We start from the raw sequence: 22,429 nt of genomic DNA on the forward strand, positions 1-22,429 counted from the left end.
TTTTCTAGAAAAGGCCGATAAATTTTGTGAGATCCTCGATGATATGAAAAAGGACCAACTAGAAATTAAGCATACACTGACTGAAATAAAGAATTATATACAGAGATCCAAGAGCAGACTAGAGGATTGCAAGAATCAAGTCAAAGATTTGAAATACAAAGGAGCAAAAAAAAAACCCAACCGGAAAAGCAAAAAGAAAAAAGAATCCAAAAATATGAAGACGGTGTAAGGAGCCTCTGGGACAACTTCAAGTGTACCAACATCAGAATTATGGGGGTGCCAGAAGAGATAGAGCAAGATACTGAAAACCTATTTGAAGAAATAATGACAGAAAACTTTTCCCACCTGGTGAAAGAAATAGACTTACAAGTCCAGGAAGCTCAGAGAACCCCAAACAAAAGGAATCCGAAGGGGACTACACCAAGACACATCATAATTAAAATGCCAAGAGCAAAAGACAAAAAAATATTAAAAGCAGCAAGAGAAAAACAGTTACCTACAAGGGAGCATCCATATGATTGTCAGCTGATTTCTCAACAGAAACTATACAGGCCAGATGGGAGTGGCGAGAAATATTCAAAGTGATTAATAGCAAGAACCTACAACCAAGATTACTCTACCCAGCAAAGCTATCATTCAGAATTGAAGGTCAGATAAAGAGCTTCACAGATAAGAAAAAGCTAAAGGAGTTCATCACCGCCAAACCAGTATTATATGAAATGCTGAAAGGTATTCTTTAAGAAGAGGAAGAAAAAGAAAAAGGTAAAGATAAAAAATATGAACAACAGATACATATCTATCAACAAGTAAATCTAAAAATCAAGTGAATAAAAAATCTGATGAACAGACTAATCTGGTGAATATAATAGAATCGGGGCATAGAAAGGGAGTGGACTGACAATCCTCAGGGGGAAAGGGGTGTGGGGGGTGCGGGAAGAGACTGGACAAAAATCATACACCTATGGATGAGGACAGTGGGGGCGGGGGGGAGTAAGGGCATGGGGTGGGGTGGGAACCGGGTGGAGGGGAGATATGGGGGGAAAAAAGAGGAACAACTGTAATAATCTGAACAATAAAGATTTAATAAAAAAATAAATAAAAAAATTTCATGGCAACAGAAATGTTAAGCCAAAAACAGATAATAAACTGGAACAAATATTTGCATCTTATACATCAAGGGCTCTGACAAAGTAACCTGAAAAGGAACAATCCAAATAAAATGTGCATAAAAGATCAAGTTCACAGAAATACACAGCTCTTGAATATATGAATGTATTTGGTGTAATTCCTGAGAATGCAAATGAAGACCACAAGGAAATCCCATTTTTCACCTGTCACAGCAGTAAAGGTTACAGAGCTGTGATGTTAGTAGAGGTGTAGGGAACAAAAGCTTCCATGCAGGCTGGCACAGGCCCCATGGGGGCAGTTTGCAAATATTGACACAAAATGTTAAATGCACTCACCTTTAACCCAGCAATTTAAATTCTAGGAATTTACAGATGTATCAGATAACTGAGTATTACACAGCCATTAACATTCAATGTGACTATGCCATATATACTCTCTACTATACATTGTGGGGAAAAAAATTCTGCTAGTTGTGTCAGAAATACGCATAAAATCACTTTTGGAAAGATTCACAAAAAGTGGATTGTGCCCTGGCCAGCGTTGCTCAGTGGTTAGTGTCAGTCCACACACAGAAGGGTCTCAGGTTTGATTCCTGATCCAGGGCATGTACCTGTTCCTGTACCGTGTTTCAGTTTAGCTCACTGCCTCCAGTTAGGGCGAGGAAGCTAACCCTCATCGATGTTTCTCTCTTCCTGTCCCTCCCTCCCACTCTCTCTGAAAAAGCAATGAAAAAAATATCCTCAGTTGAGAATTAACCAAAAAAACAAAACAACAACAAAAAGTGGGTGGTGGTGGCTTTTGGAATGGGGAAAAGGAGTGGGAGTCAGTGTAGGAGGAAGCAGTTGTATGGATTCTTGAACTGGGTGCTGCCTGATTGGCTTTCCTTCATTATGCTAATGAAGGAAGGAGGAAGTTCAGTTCAGGTTGTTAGGACCCTTCCAGCTTTAAAAATTAATAAATGATAAGTTGGCTACTATAATTTTAGGGCTAACTTAATGACTTATACAGCTTATAAGGCCATTTTCAAGATGTGAGATTTTCCTTTGAATGGTATTTTTAAATAATGAAGAGGCCTAAGTTTTATCACTTTAATATTTCCCATAGATAGCAATGCAGAACAGGCAATAAGACAGGGAAACTATTCATAACAACTTGAGTCCCTTGGCTATGTTTCGAGAATTTTTGTTTATTTTACATAAATACAAACCCTCAAATTTGGAAGGGAAAAACAAAAAAGCTGTTTTGGCCCTTTTTTGGCTTAGAGTGAACAGGTAAGTGTAAACACTGATTTTAGAGAATGTCCACACCCCAATTCTTCTCATGAATGTTTATGTCCAAAGAGCAGCTGTGCTACACAGGAACCTTATCAAGCTGTGTATTTTGTTGAATTATTGACATAACCAAGTGCTCACATGAATATATTTTATAGACTTTTAAAAAAGAAACATTTACAAAAAGAAAAAGAAAGAAAGAAACATTTACACAAACAATAAACATGGAGGCACTAAGGCTCAAAGTGAGCAGGCCAGCATTTACAAAGTGATTTTTCAGGAGTGGTCTTATTTTCGAGAACGTTTATGTTCTAAGAGCAATACAATTAGCCTGTTACGGAGGGTCTTAATCTTGTTTGTATAGTGTTGTTGAAATATTTTCTTTAGCTTTTGCCTTAACAAATCCAAAGATGGAAGATGATGACAGTCTGGTATATTCAACATGATGTGGAAAAATTCATTCCACATATCCAAATGCGGAAGCCTGGGAAAACAAAGCACAAATAAAGGATAATATGTAGCATTCAATATGTAGGACCCACTCTTGCCTCTGACTCCCAGAGAGGGAGAACTGAACATTAACAACCTTCACCTACATGCAACTCAATGCATCAAGAAAAGGAATGTTCAATCTATTTATAAATAAGAGATATAATTAAACATCTATAAATATCTTGTTCCCAAAAAGTGATTCAAGAAAAGTAGTCTTAGTAATAATAGCTCTTCAGTGGAAAACCTTTCTCTTTTAATTTTTTTCTTAAGACTATTGATCTGTTCCTCAATACGCGTATTTCCAATACTGTCAGATCTGGTAATCTGGTCAATGGCTCTGACAAGCCTCACTGCATCCATGCCAGGAACAGGCAGACAGGTTAGGCTGCTCAGAACAGAGCACTGATTTAAAGTTCTAACCACTGTAATGGCTAAACCTATCTGCAAAAATTCCAGAACATGGAGATAATGCACTGGGGGAAATTTGTGTCCAGGCAGGAAATCCAGCCCATTATTATCAGGCCTGCTTAGAGTTAACTTATGGCTACTCTGGTCAGAGATTGAAGCCTCTGAATAATACTCTGGTCCTTCCATGACGAGCAAGAGAAAGCATAAAGTAGTTGCTAAATTTGATGAGTCATGCAGAATAAAGCATATTGTAAGTTTTCCTCTGGGGCCTCTTATTTATGTACAGACACTGCATTTTATACAATTACTATTGACAGGTCTTCTTGTAAGGTCTGTAAAAATCCATTTGGGCTGTACACTTAGGGTGAATGTCTTTTTCAACATGTTTTCATATTTCAAAAACATGTAAGAAAAAGTATCGTATATAATAAAAGCTCAGCGACCCTTACAGCGGAACAACCAGAACCACCAGTCACTATGATGTGCATTGACTACCAGAGGGCAGACGCTCAATGCAGGAGCTGCCCCCTGGTGGTCAGTGCAATCCCACAGTGGGAGCGCTGCTTAGCCAGAAGCCAGGCTGGTGAGCACAGTGGCGGTGGTGGGAGCCTCTCCTGCTTCCACAGCAGCGCTAAGAAACGGTGAGCCAAGAGGTAAGGAGCGAGCAGGCAGGCAGTTAGGAGCCAGGGGTCCCGGATTGCAAGAGGGATGTCCAACAGCTTGTGTAGGCCCAATCTAAACCGGCAGTCGGATATCCCCCAAGGGGTCCCAGAATGTGAGAGGGCGCAGGCTGGGCTGAAGAGCCCCCCTCCCCACCCCTGCACAAATGTTATGCATTAGGCCTCTAGTAAATGATATAATGAGCATACATGTACCGAATACTCAGCTTAAACATTACCAATAGTTCACTCACACATTATATTGAGAGCCATCTATGTTGAAAGGAAGAATCCTAGTTAGTCATTAATTGCCATTGTGATTTTATAGATGAGAAAACAATCTCAGAAAAACTACAGTCATGCAGGGGTGGGACTTAAAACGCTACCCTGTGATGGATAGTTGCCTCATCATATTACTCTATAATTTACAAAGCACTTTTGCATGCATTATTTCTCTTGCTTCTCATAATAAACATCTAGGGTAAGCAGGAGGATTATAATTTCCATTTCCATAGGCAAGAAGACAAACAAGCAACTGGAGACTTGGTAACACCAGGTGATTGGTGCGTACAGGAGGCAACCACTCAACCAGGGGTTTTCATTGCTTGTAGGAGGGCCCTGGCTGCCACACTGTCACAGATGGGAACAGAGTAATGAAGCTGTGGAACTTGCTCACTGTACCCAGCACCCAGGACTGAGCCATATCACCATAGTTACCAAGGCATGGGTTTTCCATGCAGTGGCAGAGATCCATTCCCCGCTGAGATGGAACTCAACACACCACCATATTTATTCTCTCCTAGTGCTAATACCCACCTTCTAAAAAGACCTTCAGGCTTCCAGACTCCTCCTTCATTTTTCACTTTCATGTAAGAGCCAAAAAGCATGCAGTACACGGTTGCAGCAACTCCAAAATAATCAATCTACAAAGAAAATATCGGTCTATATATCTAAAATACCAATGCACACACCAGTATATTAATATGTCTAACTTACTCAGCAAGCTACACAGATGCTACTTTTGAAGAATCTGGACATCATCTGATCTGTATCCCACTGATGTGCCCTAGTGAATGCCTGTCTAGGCTTTGCTGGAAGCACCCACTGGTCCCTGAAAGCTCTCTCCTCCTTGAGCTGTTGTGTCCTTCTAAGTCCTTTCTTTTGTCACCCAGAGGCAAATATAACACTCGAATCCCTCCCCCAGGGACAGTTTGGAAGGCCTCCTAACTCCTGGCCCTGGGACCCCAGCCTCCGCTCTCACTGCACTTCAAAGCCTCGTGCCATGGAATGTGCTCATAACTGAACATAACACTCAAGCATGGCCTAAATCCCAGGACAGGAGACTAGAGCAGCTCATATTAACTAGATGTTCAAATTAATTCTGAAAATATAATTAAGTTATAATATAATAAAGAAAAATGTTTCCAAATCTCTCAAGTTAACTCTTATACCTGGTAGTTCCATGGTTTGTTACTGAGCATCTCAGTACATTGAAAACCGGATGTTTCACACTTTGCTGTAAATGTAGTTCCTTTTGGAAAAAGTTTCATATCTATACTCTGACCCAGGTCAATAAGTGCCAAGCCATCAGCTAAATTATCATCTTCTCTGTCCTGTTCCAAAAATCTGTATTAAACACAAACAAGACCAGGCCACATGAGCATAATAAAAAAAGTCTGCTAGCCAAATGGTAAGAGGAGAGCCCTGTTAAAAACATAACACTTGCCTGCTTCCAAGTATGAAGTTGTCTGGCTTAATGTCTCCATGGATGATCTCACAGCTGTGGACTTGTTCAATCATGTGCAGCATTCTGATAGCAAAGGAAAGCACTAGAGCTTGAGGCATCACTTTCTCAGGGGTGTTTTTATAGAGATTGATAGCATTCTAGAAACAATGGAAAGTAGAATCATGAGTTGGTTACACAGAATCAATAAAATTTCAAGTCAAGAGCTTTGCCCCAGCCTACCACTCCAATAAAAGTTCCAACTATACAAGGTATGTGCAAGGCATAAGATAAAGAACTTCAGATTCATATCCACATCATCAATGTTAATACACTTACCAGTAATGTTCCATAGCTGTAGAGATCTCCCACTAATACACTGCCATCCTGGAAGAAGTGGGCAGAATAGAACTTGATAAACATGTGTCGCTCACTGGGTGATAGTCTCTCCATCAGCTGGGTCCCAATGTAGAATTCCCAGGCATTGGCGGGCTTCTGGACCTGCAAACCAAGTGTGTCACATTCAAATCCAGTCTCACATTCTGGAAATGATGGCAGGAAAGCAATTTCTATCCCAATGAAGGACATGGGTGGGAAGTGATAACAAGCTGTGTGGTGTTGCTGCATTATGGAACTTGTTGCAACATAATTTTAGTGGCAATTCTGAGTCCGTGTAGGATAATTTTGGTTCTTAAGTGGGGGCTATATACCTAAATGAAAGAAACCACCAGTCTTAAAAAAGAAAAAAAAGTTCTAAAAGGCAGTTCTCTATTAAACAAAAAGCTGCCCAGATCACTTACCTTCAAAACAAATTTCTGTTTGCTTTTGGTATCCTTCACATCTCCATGGGTAACTTCATAGACTTGGGCAAAAGCCCCTTCTCCAAGAAGGTGATCAATGTAGACAAGCAAAGAACCTGAGGACACAGATATGTCAAAGTGGGGGGGAAAAAAAGACTTTATCAAAATGATTAATTAAATCCAAAGAAAGCAGAAGGAAAAAAAGAACTAGAGGGGGAAAAAAAAACAATCAATGAAGTTGAAAACAGAAAATCAATAGAGAATATAAAAAACCCCAAAAGCTAATTCTTTTAAAAGATCAATAAAGACAATAAGCCCATACCCAGGTTACCTAAGAAAAAGAGAGGACACACAATGTTAATATCAGAAGTGAGTATGTTACTATTATCAATGAAATGAAACAGAGGCATCACTACAGATTCTATGAACATTAAAAGGATAATACTATGAGCAATTCTATGCCCACAAACTTGATAACCTAGATAAAATGAACCAATTCCTTGAAAGAAACAATGTACCACAATTGACACAGGAATAGACAATCTGAGTAGGCCTATATCTAGTAAAGAAATTGAATCAATAATTAATAGCCTTCCTAAACAAAAAGCACCAAGCCCAGATGGTTTCACTGGTGAATTTCATCAAACAAAGGAAGATATACCAATTCTCTACAATATCTTTCAAAGGATAGAAGCAGAGGAAAAACTTACTAACCCATTCTAGGAGGTCAGCATTACCCTAATACCAAACCAGGCAAACACATTACAAGAAAAGAAAACTAAAAATCAGTATCTCTCAAGAACACAGATGCAAAAATTTTCAACAAAATATTAGCAAATCAAATCCAAAAAAATGTAAAAAAATTATTATAACACGACCATGTGGGACTTAATCCAGGTATGCAAGGCTGACTAAACATTAAAAAATCAGTTAAAGTAATTGATCACATCAACAGACTAAAAATAAAAATCATATAGTCGTATCAATAGCTGCAGAAAAAGTATTTAATAAAATTCAACTTTCAATCATGTTAACAATTCCCTGCAAACTAGGAATAGAGGGACACTTCCTCAACTTGATAAAGAACATCTACAAAAAACCTACTGCTAGCACCATACTTACTGTTGAGAAACTAGATATGTTTCCCCACTAAGATCAGGAACAAAGTGAGGATATCTCTTATTATTCCTATTCAACATTTGTACTAAAAGTCCTAGCTAATGCAATAGGTGAAAAAAAAAAAAAAAAGGAAATAAGAGGCATACAAATTGGGGTAAAAGAAATAAAAGTCTTTGTACACAGATGACAACCGTATTGTCTATCCAGAAAAGAATTAACAAAAATCTATAGCTAATAAGTGATTATAGCAAGGTTGCAGGATACAAGATTAATATACAAAAGTCAGTTGCTTTCCTATGTACCGAGATGAATAAATACAATTTGAAATTAAAATCACAATACCATTAACATTTCACTCCAGGTATGCAAAGCTTATTAAAACACTTAGGTATAAATCTAACAAAATATGTACGAGATCTGCCCTGTCCAGTGTTGTTCTGCAGTTAGAGCATTGGTCCACATACCAAAGGATTAAGGGTTCAAATCCCAGTTAAGGGCATGTTCCTTGGTTGCAGTTCGAGCCTATGCCCCAACTGGGGGACATGTGCGAGGCAACCAATCGAGGTAAACAACACTGGTTTTTCACTCTCTCCCTTTTTCTCTCTCCTCCCTTCCACTCTAAAAAAGGAATGGGGAAAAAAAAAGACCCAAATAGCCAGCACAATATTGAAGAATAACAAATCAAAGAACTGACACAACCTAACATCAACATCAAGACTTACTATAAAAGCTACCACAATCAGGACACTGTGGTATTGGTGAAAGGACAGACAAATAGGTCAATGGAACAGAGAGAAATAGACACAGAAACAGACCCAAACAAATATAGTCAGCTGCTCATTGACAAAGAAGCAAAGGCAATTCAATTAAGAAAGCAGAATCTTTTCAACAAATGGTGATAGAATAACTGAACATCAACATGCAAAAATAAACCTAGATATAGAACTTTTCACAAAAGATCAGTCAAAATGGATCATACACCTAAATATAAAACACAGAACTATCAAATACAAGACCCAGAAGACAATATAGGAGAAAATCTAGGTGACCTTGGATTTGTAAATGACCTCTTAGATACAACAAAAGCATGATCTGTATGCCTTGGTTGGTGTGGCTCAGTTGATTGACCCTTGTCCCGTGCACCAGGAGGTTGCCAGTTTGATTCCTGGTCAGGGCACATGCCTGGGTTAGAGCCTTAATCCCCAGTAGGGGGCATGCAGGAGGCAGCTGGTCGACATTTCTATCTCCCTCCCTGTCTCCCTCTCTCTCTAAAATCAATAAAATGAAAAAAAATTTTTTTTGAAAAAAGCATGGTCTGTGAAAGAAATGAATGAAAAAACAAGTCAAGCGACTGAAAGGAAATCTTTGCAAAACACTTATCTGATAAAGCACTATTATCTAAAAAATACAATGAACTCTTTTACTCAACACTAAGAAAAAGAGCAACCAGATTCTTAAAAAGGGGCAAAAGATTTATAACTCATCAAAGAAAATATACAGATGGCAAGTAAACATATAAAAATGTTCAATATCATGTCATTAGGCAAATTAAAAATAATAATGAGATACCACTGCACATCCTCTATAATAAAAGCCTAATGGTGGGACAACCAGCACACTGACCACCAGGGGGCAGATGCTCAACACAAGAGCTGCACCCAGGCCAGCCAAAAGCAGGTGACGGCGGTGTGGGGGGGGGGGGGAGGGGGAGGGTAAAGCTTCCATCGCCCTGCTGGTAGCCCCACAGATCAGCCCTGATCACCGGCCAGGCCTAGGGACTCTACCCATGCATGAATTTCATGCACCAGGCCTCTAGTCTATTAAGATAGCTAAAACCGAAAACACTGACACCACCAAATGCTGTGAGGATGGGAGCAATAGAACTCTCATCTTTGCTGGTGGGAATGCAAAATGCTAAAACCCTTTTGGAAGACAATGTAAATATTCTTACAATATAATCCAGCAATAAAAAACTCCTTGATATTTACCCAAATGAACTGAAAACTTATGTCCACACAAAACCTGCACTGGGATGTTTACTGCAGCTTTACTCATAATTTCCCAAAACTCAGACACAGACAAGATAGCCTTCAATAGGTGAATGAATAAATAAATGACAGTGAATTACTACTCAGCAACTGAAAAGAGCTATTAAGTCATTAAAAGACATGGAGGAATCTTAAATGCATGTTGCTTAATGAAAGAAGCCAATCTAAAAAGTCTACATACTGTATGAGTTAACTATATGACATTCTGGAAAAGGCAAAAACTATGGAGATAGTAGTAAAAAGATGGGTGGTGGGCAGGGTTTTAGGTGAGCACAGGGCACATTTAGGGCAGTGAAACTACGCTGTATGATATTGTAATGATGGATACACGTCATTTCACATTTCTCAAAACAACACTAAGGGAGAGAACCTTAATATAAACTTTAGTTAATAATAATGTAGCAATATTGGCTCATCAACTTCAACAAATGTACTGCACTAAAACAAAATGTTAATAAAGGAGTCTGTGAATTATGTATGGAAAGTATGTTGTTAGAATGTTATTCCCATTGTTATCCACATTCACTGTTTCCCACTCCCATTTTTATTAGTTTGGAGTACCTTTCAAAAGTTCTCTGGAAATACTATCAAATATGAATATACATATGTGTGATCTTCTTTTTAAGAAACAAAAAGCAGCCTGGCCAGCGTGGCTCAGTGGTTGAGCATCGACCTATGAACCAGGAGGTCACAGTTTGATTCCTGGTCAGGGCACATGTCTGGGTTGCAGGCTCGATCCCTAGTGAGTGGCATGCAGGAGGTAGCCAATCAATGATTCTCTCTCATCACTGATGTTTCTATCTCTTTCCCTCTTCCTTCCTCTCTGAAATCAATATATATACACAACAGTAAAACAGAAATATGCAAATTGACCATCACTTCACGACACCCACCAGCCAATCAGGAGTATGCAAATTAACCCAACAAAGATGGTGGCAGCCCCACCCTCCAGCCTCTCTGGGCCTCAGGGCAGCACGCATGTAGGCACGGAGCAGCAGGGCAGGGTGGGATGCCTTCTATGAGGGAGAGGGCAGGGGGTGGAGGGAGCTACAGGAGCAGCGCTCCGGCCAGAGTGAAGACTGACGGCTCCAGAGAGAGCAAAGACTGAAGGCGGCGGCCAGAGCGAAGGCCTGGGTTCCAGGTGCCGGAGGAAAACTGGTGCTGGCAGCCAGAGGAAGGAAGGCCTATTGCACGAATCTTCGTGCAATGGGCCTCTAGTATATATATATAAAAGACCAATACATTATACTAGTCTGCCCTTTGTCTTAACAGCATGTTTTGGAGGCCATCCCCTACAAATACAGAGAGCTGCATTTCACTGCAGAGATATCCAGTTATTTACTGAAGCAGTCCCCATTGGCACCTATGTAGCCTCCAATCTGCTGCTTTTACATGCACAGGTTATTTGGGATATATGCAGTATATCTGTGGGAAATCCATAGAAGTGATGTCTGCATCTAAAAGTATGTGCATTTTTAATTTTGATACGTATTGTCAACTGGCCTTCTAGACATCAGAGCCCCAATAGCAATCAAAATGTTACCTACTGTTATGGCTTAATATCCTTCCCGAGGTGATGGTGGTGCCAGAAGCAAAATCACCACAAACTTCCCACAGAGAAATAAGAGTTTAAAGTTACTACTACATAGTTCTCACCCAGCTGAAACTCAGTCTTGGGCTTGATGGCAGGAAGTTTACATTGCCACTCGAAAGCATTTGGACTGGAACGCACTGGTTGAGAAAGCCCAGACAGAAGCTTGAAAATCAATCGATCATCCCATGGATTCTCAACAGTGAAGTCTTAAAGGAATGGGAACAAAATAAATCAATTTAGTACCTAAGATATTACAAATAAAGCAAGTGGAGACATGCATTAAATAAGCTTTCAAAAGCCTCACCTGTAAAGAGCACTAATTCAAATAATAAACACCATATTCAAAAGTCTAAATGATGGTTCTGTATAGTTCATTGTCATTTTAGATCTATAATTTAAACCAATATTCAGTTGAGACAAAGGAAATCAACACCAAAGGCACCTGTTTCTCATCTGGAACTGCCAGATACTGCCTTTAGCACAATTATGGGTACATGTCTTAAAGGGAGACTTGCGTATTTCTTAGGTACTTCTAATATGCTCTGATATATATTCTCTGAATTGCTTTTTCACTTATGTCTACAAAAGATGTTGCCTTTAAAAAAAAAATCTCACCTGAGGATACATTTTTGATTTTAGAGAGAAACATCAATGTGAGAGAAAAATCAATCAGTTCCTTCTTGTACACGCCCCAACGGGGGATCGAATTCCCAACCTATTTGGTATATAGGATGACCCTCCAACCAACTGAGCCACCCTGGCAGGGCAAAAGATGCTGCCTTTTAATATGGACCCTACCTATGTGCAATTTGTATGTATGAGATATTTTGGGTTCACAAAGAGAAATCATTTTTAAAGGGAAGAAAAAGTTAGTGGCAGTTATTAAGCCTAATCCAGCATTATTAACATTCACTTAGTGCTAAGCCTATGTAGGACACTGTTCTGAGTACTTTACAGTTAGTAACTTACTTGGTCCTTACAATAAGACTAAGTAGGTACTAGCATCATCACCACTTTACAGAAAGGCCACAGAGGACTGAAATAATCTCAGCTAAGATCACATGACCTCATAGGCGGGGGAGCCAGGATTAGAACCTAGCCAGTCTACCTCTAGAGGCTGGGCTTCTAACCATTATGCAAGATGTTTTCATGCAGCCTGGGTTGGGGATCTCTTAACCTCGAACCTGATTACTTTTCTGTAAAATGGAGACAAGAGTATTATATTAAATGCTTGAAACATAGTATGCCCTCCAAGTCCAATTTCCTCTTCCAACAGGTATTTTTGACACTTCCTAAAATTAAAATGAATGGCCCTAATCAGTCTGGCTCAGTGGATAGAACATCGGCCCTTGGACTGTAGGGTCACAGGTGTGATTCTGGTCAAGGGCATGTACCTCAATTGCAGGTTTGATCCTGGCCCGTGCGGGAGGCAACCAATTGACGTGTCTCTCTCACATAGATGTTTCATTCTTTGTGTTTCTCCCTCTCTCTTTCACTCTCTCTAAAAAAATCAATGGAAAATATCCTTGGGTGAGGATTAAGAAAAAAATTAAATTAAAATGAATGAACTTGCCCTCTAACATTGGCAAATGTGATAAAGCATGTAAATTTTTTCTGAATGACATTTGAGTCCCTGCTCTTTGAGCTTTTCATGAAGCAGCTTTTACTAGGCGACTATCCTTATTCAGGGGCACAATGAAGACTGAGAATCTATTCATACTTGAGGTATCGACATTCCCAAATGAACGAGGCTGCACCCATTCTGCCTGGAGTCCAGCACTGGTGCCTGATGGCTCCCCCACAACAGTAAGGTTAGTATCTGTGAGTGTACAAGCTTTCAGGTTTCGCTCTGCCTCGCTGGTCAGCATGCCACCTGCAGCTGGCTGGCTCGGATGCAGTAAGGATGCTGAAGACGCATTGATGGGGAATGCTGCTTCTGGGCTTTTCTCTTGAATTGGACTGGATGTGTGAAAAGAACGAAAGAGGATGAAACTAAACACCACGTGATTACAAGACTACTAGATTTGACCACATAAAAGTCTCACAAAGCAGTTTCCTTTTCATTCTAGGAATGATATTTCAAAATTGCTTCAAAGAGATGATTAAAGTATTTTCTTCAGACAAAACAAAAATATACAAATACACAGCTAGTGCCATATGATTAGAAATAAATAAAAGGTGTGGTAATATATTCAATAAATTGGTAGATAATACAGGATATATTCTTTAGTAGGGAACAGAGAGGAACCAGTTTATACCCCGCAAGCTATTATATGAGCATTAGTACCGTCACCAAGACTGAACACTTACCTTTAAACAAAATGCCTTCTTTTATAACACTGAAATAAACAGAAAGTGTGAACCGCAATCCAACAAGCCAACACTGGTACATTTCCACACACATATACATCTGTACATTCAACCTCATTACTCATGGATTCCATATTTATGAATTCACTAGAGGCCTGGTGCATGACATTTGTGCACGGAAGGAGGGGGCGGGTCCTCAGGCTGGCCTGAACCCCTCGAGGGATGTCCACCTGCCTAGCCCACTCCCAGCAGTCGGACATCCTCTGAGGGGTCTTTAGTGCTGCCGAGGCGGCGGGAGAGGCTCTGGCCACTGCTGTTGCACTCGCCAGCCATGAGCTGGGCTTCTGGCTGAGCGGTGCTCCCCTTGTAGGAGCGCACGGACCACCAGGGAGCAGCTCTTGTGTTAAGTGTCTACCCCTGGTGGTCAGTGCATGTCATAGTGACCGGTAGTTCCCTGTTCAGTTGATTTGCATATTAGGTTTTTATTATATAGGATGTGCATGCTAAAATTTATTTGTAAACCACAAATCAATACTCAACCTGCAGAGTGGCATATAGATCAATGAAACAAAACAGAAAGCCCCAAAATGAATCCATACCTATATGGTCAATTAGTATTTGAAAAAGGAGGCAAGAGCATACAGGGGAGTAAACACAGTCTCTTCAATAAATGGTATTGGGAAAATTGGGTGGGTACAAAAAAAAAAAAAAAAAAAGAAACTAGACCACCAACTTACACTATACACAAGAATAAACTCAAAATGGATTAAAGACTTAAATGTAAGTTACAAAACCATAAAAATCCTAGAAGAAAACATGGGCAGTACAATCTCAGACATCTCTCATAGTAATATTTTTGCTGATATGTCTTCTAGGGCAAGAGAACAAAGGAAAAAAAATAAACAAATGGGACTACAGCAAACTAAAAAGCTTCTGCACAGCAAAAACAAATCAACAAAATCAAAAGGGAACTCACTGTATGGGAGAACATATTTGTCAAGGATACATCTGATAAGGGGTTAATTTCCAATTATATAAAGATATATATTTTCAATATATAAAGAACTTATACAACTCAACATCAGGAAGACAACCCCAATTAAAAAGTGGGCAAAGGACCGGAATAGATACTTCTCCAAAGAGGACATACAGCTGGCCAATAGACATATGAAAAAATGGTCAAGAAAAATGCAAATTACAATCACTATGAGATATCACTTCACACCGGCCAGAATGGCAACCATCACCAATAAATCAACAAACAACAAATGCTGGAGAGGATGTGGAGAAAAGGAAACCCTCATGTACTGCTGGTGGGAATGCAGACTGGTGCAGCCACTGTGGAAAAAATATGGAGTTTCCTCAAAAAATTAAAAATAGAACTGCCTTTTGACCGAGTGATCCCACTTCCTAAGAATCCTGAAACATCAATTTAAAAGAATATATGCACCCCTTATGTTTATCGCAGCATTATTTACAATAACCAAGATCTGTAAAACAGCCCAAGTGCCCCTCAGTCAATGAATGAATAAAAAAACCATGGTATATTTACACAATGGAATACAATGCAGCCATAAAAAAGAAGGAAATCTTATATTTTGTGACAGCATGGAAGAACCTGAAAATTATTATGCTAAGTGAAATAAGCTAGTCAGAGAAAGACAAATACCATATGACCTCACTTATATGTGGAATCTAATTAACAAAATAAACTGACAAACTAAATAGAAACAGAGGCATGGATACATGGAACAGACTGACAGCTGTGGGAGGGAGGGCAGAGGACTGGATGACAGAAAGCGAAGCGATTAACCAAAGAACATATAAGCATAACACACAGACAGAGAGTAGTGTGCTGATGGCCCGAGGGAAATGGGGAGGAGGGTGAGTGGAGGTGGCGAAGTGGAGGGAAGATGGGGACATCTGTAATAGTGTCAACAATAAAAATAAAGTAAAAAAGAAAAAGAATATTAAAAATGTACCAGAAAAAAGAAATCCCTTTTCTCTAATTAAAAGAAAAAGGGGTGAAGGGTTGGTAACAAAAGCACAGCCCAGTGGTGAGAGCAAGGTTTCTAAAATAAGAGATATGGGTTCAAGTTCCCGTGCTTCCAATAAGAAGCTGTATGACTTTAGGTCATTTATTTAGCCTTCTAGGCCTGGTTTCCTCGTCTGTAATGGAAGAAAAGACTAGTTCCTATAACTGAAGTTACTGTAAGGTTAACTAAAAGATATAGTATATGAAAAGTATAGCCACTGTTCTGGGATATAATAAATGCTCAAAAGATTATAGCTACTTTCCGTGTCTATCAGACTACTCAAGTATGTTGGAATTTTACTTCTGCAAAACATTAATGTATGGTAAGTCTGCATTGCGCACCAACTCCTAAGTTTAAACACTGTATCTTCTGCCTCATAAAAGAAAGTGACTGATTGTCTTAACTACAATGGGTATAGAGAAGGAATTCTGTTTGCTCAGTTCTGCAACAGGGTCTCTGTCAGGGTCTTTGTGTGGCAAGAGTACTGCAGTTCTACTCCCAAAATGAGTGGAAAACAGATACAGAAACTCTTCCCACAGGGATTCTCTGCTACCTCACTGCTTTTCTCACAGCCCCGATGTACCCCATATTTAGATTAATTACTCTATCCACAGAGAGGACCTTCTGACTTAAAGCTGAGAGTCCATAAAAAAGCTATTAGCCTTTAAGGATTGGAATTCTATTACATCTTGAAGCAAAGTTAGAATGAAATGCTTACCATACCTAAACTGTCTGTCTTTTGAAGGTTGCACCACGTTTTCTTCACGTGAATCCAAAGTCACATGGGTGCACTGTGCTGCTATCACATTTTCTGAAACATAAAAAATTAGAGGTAGACGTTATGTGGACACGGGTGTACACACGAGTTTATGTTTATAAGTCAAGGATTCCTTTTTATAGTGACTTTTGTTATAATTTTAGAATAGTGTTCCATGGTAAATGTGCTATAAGATTTTTAAAATGGGGGGAAAATCACTTTAAAAAACATTCTATTACTAATATATGTGAACATTTCAACTTTATACATCTAATCCATACAGTCCTTCAGAGAATAGGGCCTGGAGAAGGGCAGGTCCACTGTGGGAGGATGACCAAATCATAGGAGGTTACTGGTATGGGAGGCAGGCCACACCGTGCTTTGGGAGAACCTGATGACAAGGACATGGAATATAAAAGGCTGCTAGGCTTCAGGAGGTGTCTTTCTTTGGTATCTTTCAGTCAGTCTGTTGTTTAGTTGATTGAATGACATAGTATGTTTACATCAGAAAGCTCCCTGGCAATAGTTACTACTCCTTTTAACTAAAAAAAAAAAAAAAAGCCACACATCTATTGTTAACAGATGAGATAGGGCAGAAATACAGAATTAATTCCTACCAAGTGATGTTAATACTATGTCTAGCCAAGTATTACACTGGATTAAATTTCATCAAATATTGCCTCACCAAATAGGTGCTAATATTTTTAAAAACTACAACATTAGCTCCTATTTATAGAACCAAAGTGACAAATACTATGATTGTAGCCAATTTTTGACTGCTCTGAAAGTTTTCCTGAGGGGAAAAAAACTTTAAAAACATTTCTTTATTAAAGTGGCAAACTTGTGGTAATAATTGGCAATTGTCCAGGTTTCAGCTGACATCCTCTTTGAAATTCAGAAAAGAAATATACCATGTTGGGTTAATACTTGACAAAAAAATTTTTTATCCCTTTAGTTAAACATTTTTAAGCTAGGGGAGTGAAATTCCTTGGCAATTCTTTTACTGGCATGCTTCAGTGAATAATTGCTTTTTTTTAAAAAAAAAAGTGTCAGCAATGACAAGAGTTGGCTAGTAATTCAGTAGTCTTCCAAAAGGTAAAGTAGTTTCAGATCTCATTATATATGTATTTTGTAGGCCAGCAGTTAATAAGTAATAACTATCTGTGCTCAATGAGAATGTTATATATTATGGTACAATTCAGATATACAAAGATCTTGATATAGAAATACTACATTTTGGGGAAATAAGAATATTTAAGTTTTCTCATTAGTCTCACTAAATCAGATCACTAAAACATAAAATTTCCTGCATGATGGTGTGGCTTAGTGGTTGAGTGTCAACCCATGAATCAAGAGGTTACTGGTTCAATTTCTGGTCAGGGCACATACTCGGGTTGCAGGCTCAATCCACAGTAGAGGAGCATGCAGGAGGCAGCTGATCAATGTTTCTCTCTCATGGATGTTTCTCTTTCTATTCCTTTCCCTTCCTCTCTCTCTAAATATCAATAAAAACATATTTAAAAATACATAACATTTTATTAGTACTTGGCTATGCCTCTAAAGTAATGAGATTTGTAGACAAATATCAAGAACTAAAAATTGTTATTTGTTACTCTTATCAAATTAATAAAATATAAATATTCATTAGTTTTTTATTTAATCTGTCTGCGTGGCCTGTTTGTTGTAAAACATAAACCTTTACCCTATATAAGTATTGTTACACAACCTTTATCTTCCAGAGCGTGTGCTGAGTCCACCGGAAGTTTGTGGAAAGGAGTAGATGCAAGCTGTGCAGCAGATGTAAAGTCTCCTGGGCTCTTAGGACTGGGTGCCAGCGTCTTGGTGCAGCGGACACCCCATACTGTCGAGTCATCCCAAAACTCTTCAGCATGAGGTACTTCCTGCAACAAAAGATGAACTGAAAAAAATCAACCATCTCCCTGTGTCATCCATGAAATTTAACACATTAATGCTTTTGAAGACTCAGAAAAATGAGGAATGAAAGAGGAAACAGGTGTAATTCTGGCTAACACACAATCACTTTCCCTACTCTACTTGTTAGAAGCAAGTCAGTAAGTCCAGCCTACACTCAAAAGAAAGTAAACTAAGCTCCAATTTCTGGATAGAGGAACATCAAAGAATTTGTGAACAAAGGCTAAAACCACCACATTAATTAATAATGTGGGTGAGCTACTTTGAGGCTATACAAATACCCTGTTTTCCTCTTAAAGTTTCACTAGCTAATTTTAATATTCACCTGTGGATCTTGCCTGAAACAATTATTATCGCTGTGACTCTGACAGTCAGCCATTTTCTATAGCCACTCATTCCTTCTACCTGACTTGGAGTTCTTCTGTAAGGATGCTTTGTTCTTTCTCTGCCATTTTATTTATAGCAATATGAATATTTTATTTCTTGGGTAAGAATTTAATACTACCCTATTATACTTATTTTCTTGCTTATGTTGTCCCAGGTTTGGCCATTGGCTGCTCAGGTTGGCTCCCATGTTCTTTTTCTGTGTTCCATCTTCTTTTTAAGAACTTCTTTACTTTCTGGCACTGTAAGATATTCTAGGCTTGTTTATATTTTTCTAGCCCCAGCCCTAGAATCAGCTATTTCTCCAAGAACACAAAGGTCAATTTTAGAGTCTATGACAAAGGCAGAAACTGCTAAGTCAGAATCACCCTTGACCATAGCTCTTTAGTTGCCCATAAAAATGCCACCCCTGTTTTTTATATATACTGTGGTCTTCATAAATTCCACCATGTCTCTTCCAACAATGGCAGGAAAAGCTGGCTGATTGTTTTGTCAGCTGAAAACAGGATAAAGCAATTGGCCTATGCTTAGGGCCAGAATGTAAGGATAACTCATTGTGGGTTTTTTAGTCAAAGCACACGTAGTTGAATAGTTCACTAAAATGCACCTATGAGATGATGCTACTATATTTGAAATTTAGCCCATTATTTGGGAAATTGTTAAGGTCAAAGTCCACCAGAAGCATTAGAAAGCTGGGTGATAATTAATTCAAAAGAATCCACTATGGGATGAAAACCATGACTCAGGGTTTAGCAGAGCTTCTTAGCACCTCTCTGACACATCACAACAGAGGGCAGCCTGGGGTAAATGAAGAGAAAGAGAAGTACAGCTTGGTAATACTCAGGGCTAGAGTGGAAGCTCAGTGTGGCTGAACACAGAGCTGCTATAACAGAGAAATGCTTTGGGCCAACAAACAGGTGACACCTGTCTGCTGCCATACCTGACAATGGATCATTCCAATTTAACTTTTGCTAACAGTCCACTTGTAGGCCTCACTTCCCAGGTCTAGGAAACGTGTATTTCTCTACCCCACTCTTCACCCCTGTCCTCCTATATAGAGGACAGGATCTTTGAGGGCAAGGACCACACCAGATTCTTTTTTCAGTTTCTATACCTATCACACTGTCTGGCACATACTAGATACTCAAATAATTGTAGAATAATGTACCCCAAAATTGCACTCTTCATATAACATATAATTTTTCAGCAGTTTTACATAAACTATCTAATTTATTAGTCACAACTATTTGGTAAAACGAAGAGGGAAGAGTGGTCAGACCATTTCACAGATGAGCAGACATTACTTACCTTTGGTCTTGGAGAAACTCTGCTTATAGAGCGTTCTCCAAAAGTCCTGGCTCCTGTGGGTTTGTTTATAGGTTGTGGTAATCTAAGAAAAGATTTGTAAAATTATAAATAATAAAATATGCCAAGGAAATAAATGCTACTACCTGAGCGTTAGAAACATTCTCCAGTTATCCTATTTAACTAGTTAGTATTTAGATATATATTCCTTACTTTTGCAATAGTTGTAGCAAAACTGAGTGCAAATTGAATTAATGTGACTATGTAGATAAGAGTGGAACTAGTTACCGTATTTTCCGGCGTATAAGACGACTTTTTAACCCAGGAAAATCTTCTATATGCCCAGTCGTCTTATACGCCGAAAAATATGGCACTTCAGTGAGGGTGGAAAATACAAAAGTTTCTATTACACTGAGCTATAAGTTTTAGGAACAAAAAGAGTTAGTGGTGTGGCCACAGGTCAGGGATGCCATGCATTTGATTTATTTCCAGTGCTTGGTCTACCTATGGAATTTCTGAGAGCTGGTCAGGCCCTCTCTCCTTTCTGTCACAGTATAAATCGCATCCATATTGTGATATCTTTAATTCACACCGGCACTTCTCTTTCCACGGTTCAAAATATTAATAGTGAAAATTCCTGAAGCTACCCTCTCTAATGTAATTTCCCCTAGCCTTCAAACATATTATCTCTGCAGTATGAACCTGCATAAGCCACCTCCTTTTGTAACTGATCCTGCAAATATAAACAGAGCATGTACAGATATTAGGATTGGAGAATTCATTCACATCCAATAAAAGTTCAAATCCACAGAACCCCTCAGTTCTCTGATAATTTACTACTATAAGCTTTTACTGTAGGTCGCTTTCTTTTGACTCCTGCATAGCACTGAGGATATGGGGAAGGTTAGCAATAATCTGGTCATGTGGTCAGAAAGATCATCAGTGGCAAGCTGGGACTGTCATGCAGATCACTTGATTGGCAGACCACTCTATTGCCACTTCACTGCCTTGAGACACAGTGGAATCTCCTACAAGGTGATTTTAACTAGGTGTTTCTTTACCCGTAATTTTCTTTGTTTCCATCTTCAAACACGGAAAAAGCAGATGGCAAAGAAGAGATAATATTATTGACTCCCCAAGTTCCAGAAGATCTTGCCTTTTCTGCAATATAGGAAAAACAGCATTTAATTATTACATTGGGGAGAAAACATTATTCTTTATGCTAAACTTCAACTCTAAATAAGAAATGGAATAATAGCTCACAGAAAAGAAGTGATAGCAGCTTTTCAAATACTAGGTAATGCGATAAGTCACTATATATTGAGATAAAGTAACTTAATTATGGTCACAGCGGTTCGCATTCAAGTTCTTGCCACATAGAAAAACATGGTGTTCATCATTCTCCTAAAACTGTGGTCGGCAAACTGTGGCTTATGAGCCACATGTGGCTCTTTGGCCCCTTGAGTGTGGCTCTTCCACAAAATACCACGGCCTGGACGAGTTTATTTTGAAGAAGTGGCGTTAGAAGAAATTTAAGTTTAAAAAATTTGGCTCTCAAAAGAAATTTCAATTGTTGTACTGTTGATATTTGGCTCCGTTGACTAATGAGTTTGCCGACCACTGTCCTAAAACATTGTTATTGTCACCTGACTCACTTAACAAAGCTCTCGGCGGCTTTTTTTCCCCATTTTGTTTAAGAAAGAATTAACCATTGTAGCTTTATATTTCAGATCTTCCTGAATCTAACTGGATCTTAATATTGTTGTGTTTTCTTTTAATTTATGTTAAAGAGAGAAAGGGCGAGATAAAAAGAGAGAGGAAGTGAGAAAGACAGAGAGAGAGAGAGAGACAAACATTGATTGGTTGCCTCCCACATGTGCCCCAATCAGGGATCAAACCCACAACCTAGCTGTGTGACCTGACCTTTTGATGCATAGGACGATGCTCCAACCGAGCCATAATGGCCAGGGCTTAGTTTATCATGATCTCTCCCTGGCTTCCAGCAGGAATACACTGATTCCAGACAAATGCAGGATAGTTGCTGGCCTCCAGCAATCCACCCCTGCCATTCTACTACCAGGCAAGACTCGAGTCAGACTTCAAGTACTCAGCCATTTCCAGCTGTTTCTACCCATGAGGATCTAGTCCTTCTTTGGCACTATTATTCTCGGATTTTTTAATTTCACACATTCTCTGCCCTTATGTGGCAAGCTAATCAAGGGTAGGGCCACTTCTTGTATAATCCTTGATATTCCTATGACAGCCATCTACAATGCTATGTACTTAGCAGTTTTAAACAAATTCTTACTTTGAAACTGAGCTTCAAATGCATCTTCATTTTGATCTAGAGATGGCCATTCATCTTTGTCATCAGAAACATCAGGAAGTGTAGGAGCCTGAAACATATTCATGATGAACCCTTAAAGGAGTAGAAAGAATAACTGTAAACAAGGCTGCAAAAAC

At 39.0% G+C, this 22,429-nt stretch overlaps 1 protein-coding gene across 2 annotated transcripts in view; it reads right to left on the reverse strand.

Annotated features, from left to right (window-relative positions):
- Positions 1 to 1,152: 1,152 nt before the first annotated feature.
- The window catches only part of BUB1 (BUB1 mitotic checkpoint serine/threonine kinase), a 44,165-nt gene continuing 22,888 nt past the window's right edge, over positions 1,153 to 22,429 (reverse strand). The window contains exons 13-25 of one of the 2 annotated variants that reach the window (XM_079792045.1): positions 22,275 to 22,385; positions 21,028 to 21,127; positions 19,970 to 20,051; positions 18,072 to 18,246; positions 16,312 to 16,399; positions 12,963 to 13,201; positions 11,305 to 11,448; positions 6,482 to 6,597; positions 6,021 to 6,182; positions 5,685 to 5,842; positions 5,410 to 5,584; positions 4,775 to 4,881; positions 1,153 to 2,883 (exon numbers count right to left, since the gene is read on the reverse strand). In XM_079792045.1, the coding sequence (XP_079648171.1) occupies positions 2,688 to 2,883; positions 4,775 to 4,881; positions 5,410 to 5,584; positions 5,685 to 5,842; positions 6,021 to 6,182; positions 6,482 to 6,597; positions 11,305 to 11,448; positions 12,963 to 13,201; positions 16,312 to 16,399; positions 18,072 to 18,246; positions 19,970 to 20,051; positions 21,028 to 21,127; positions 22,275 to 22,385 (1,853 nt within the window). In that variant the 3' untranslated portion in view covers positions 1,153 to 2,687. The remainder of the gene's footprint in view (positions 2,884 to 4,774; positions 4,882 to 5,409; positions 5,585 to 5,684; positions 5,843 to 6,020; positions 6,183 to 6,481; positions 6,598 to 11,304; positions 11,449 to 12,962; positions 13,202 to 16,311; positions 16,400 to 18,071; positions 18,247 to 19,969; positions 20,052 to 21,027; positions 21,128 to 22,274; positions 22,386 to 22,429) is intronic. The other variant, XM_079792046.1, reaches the window with a different exon arrangement.

This window comes from Cnephaeus nilssonii (genome assembly GCF_951640355.1).
Source record: "Cnephaeus nilssonii genome assembly, chromosome: 15".
NCBI lineage: Eukaryota > Metazoa > Chordata > Mammalia > Chiroptera > Vespertilionidae > Cnephaeus > Cnephaeus nilssonii.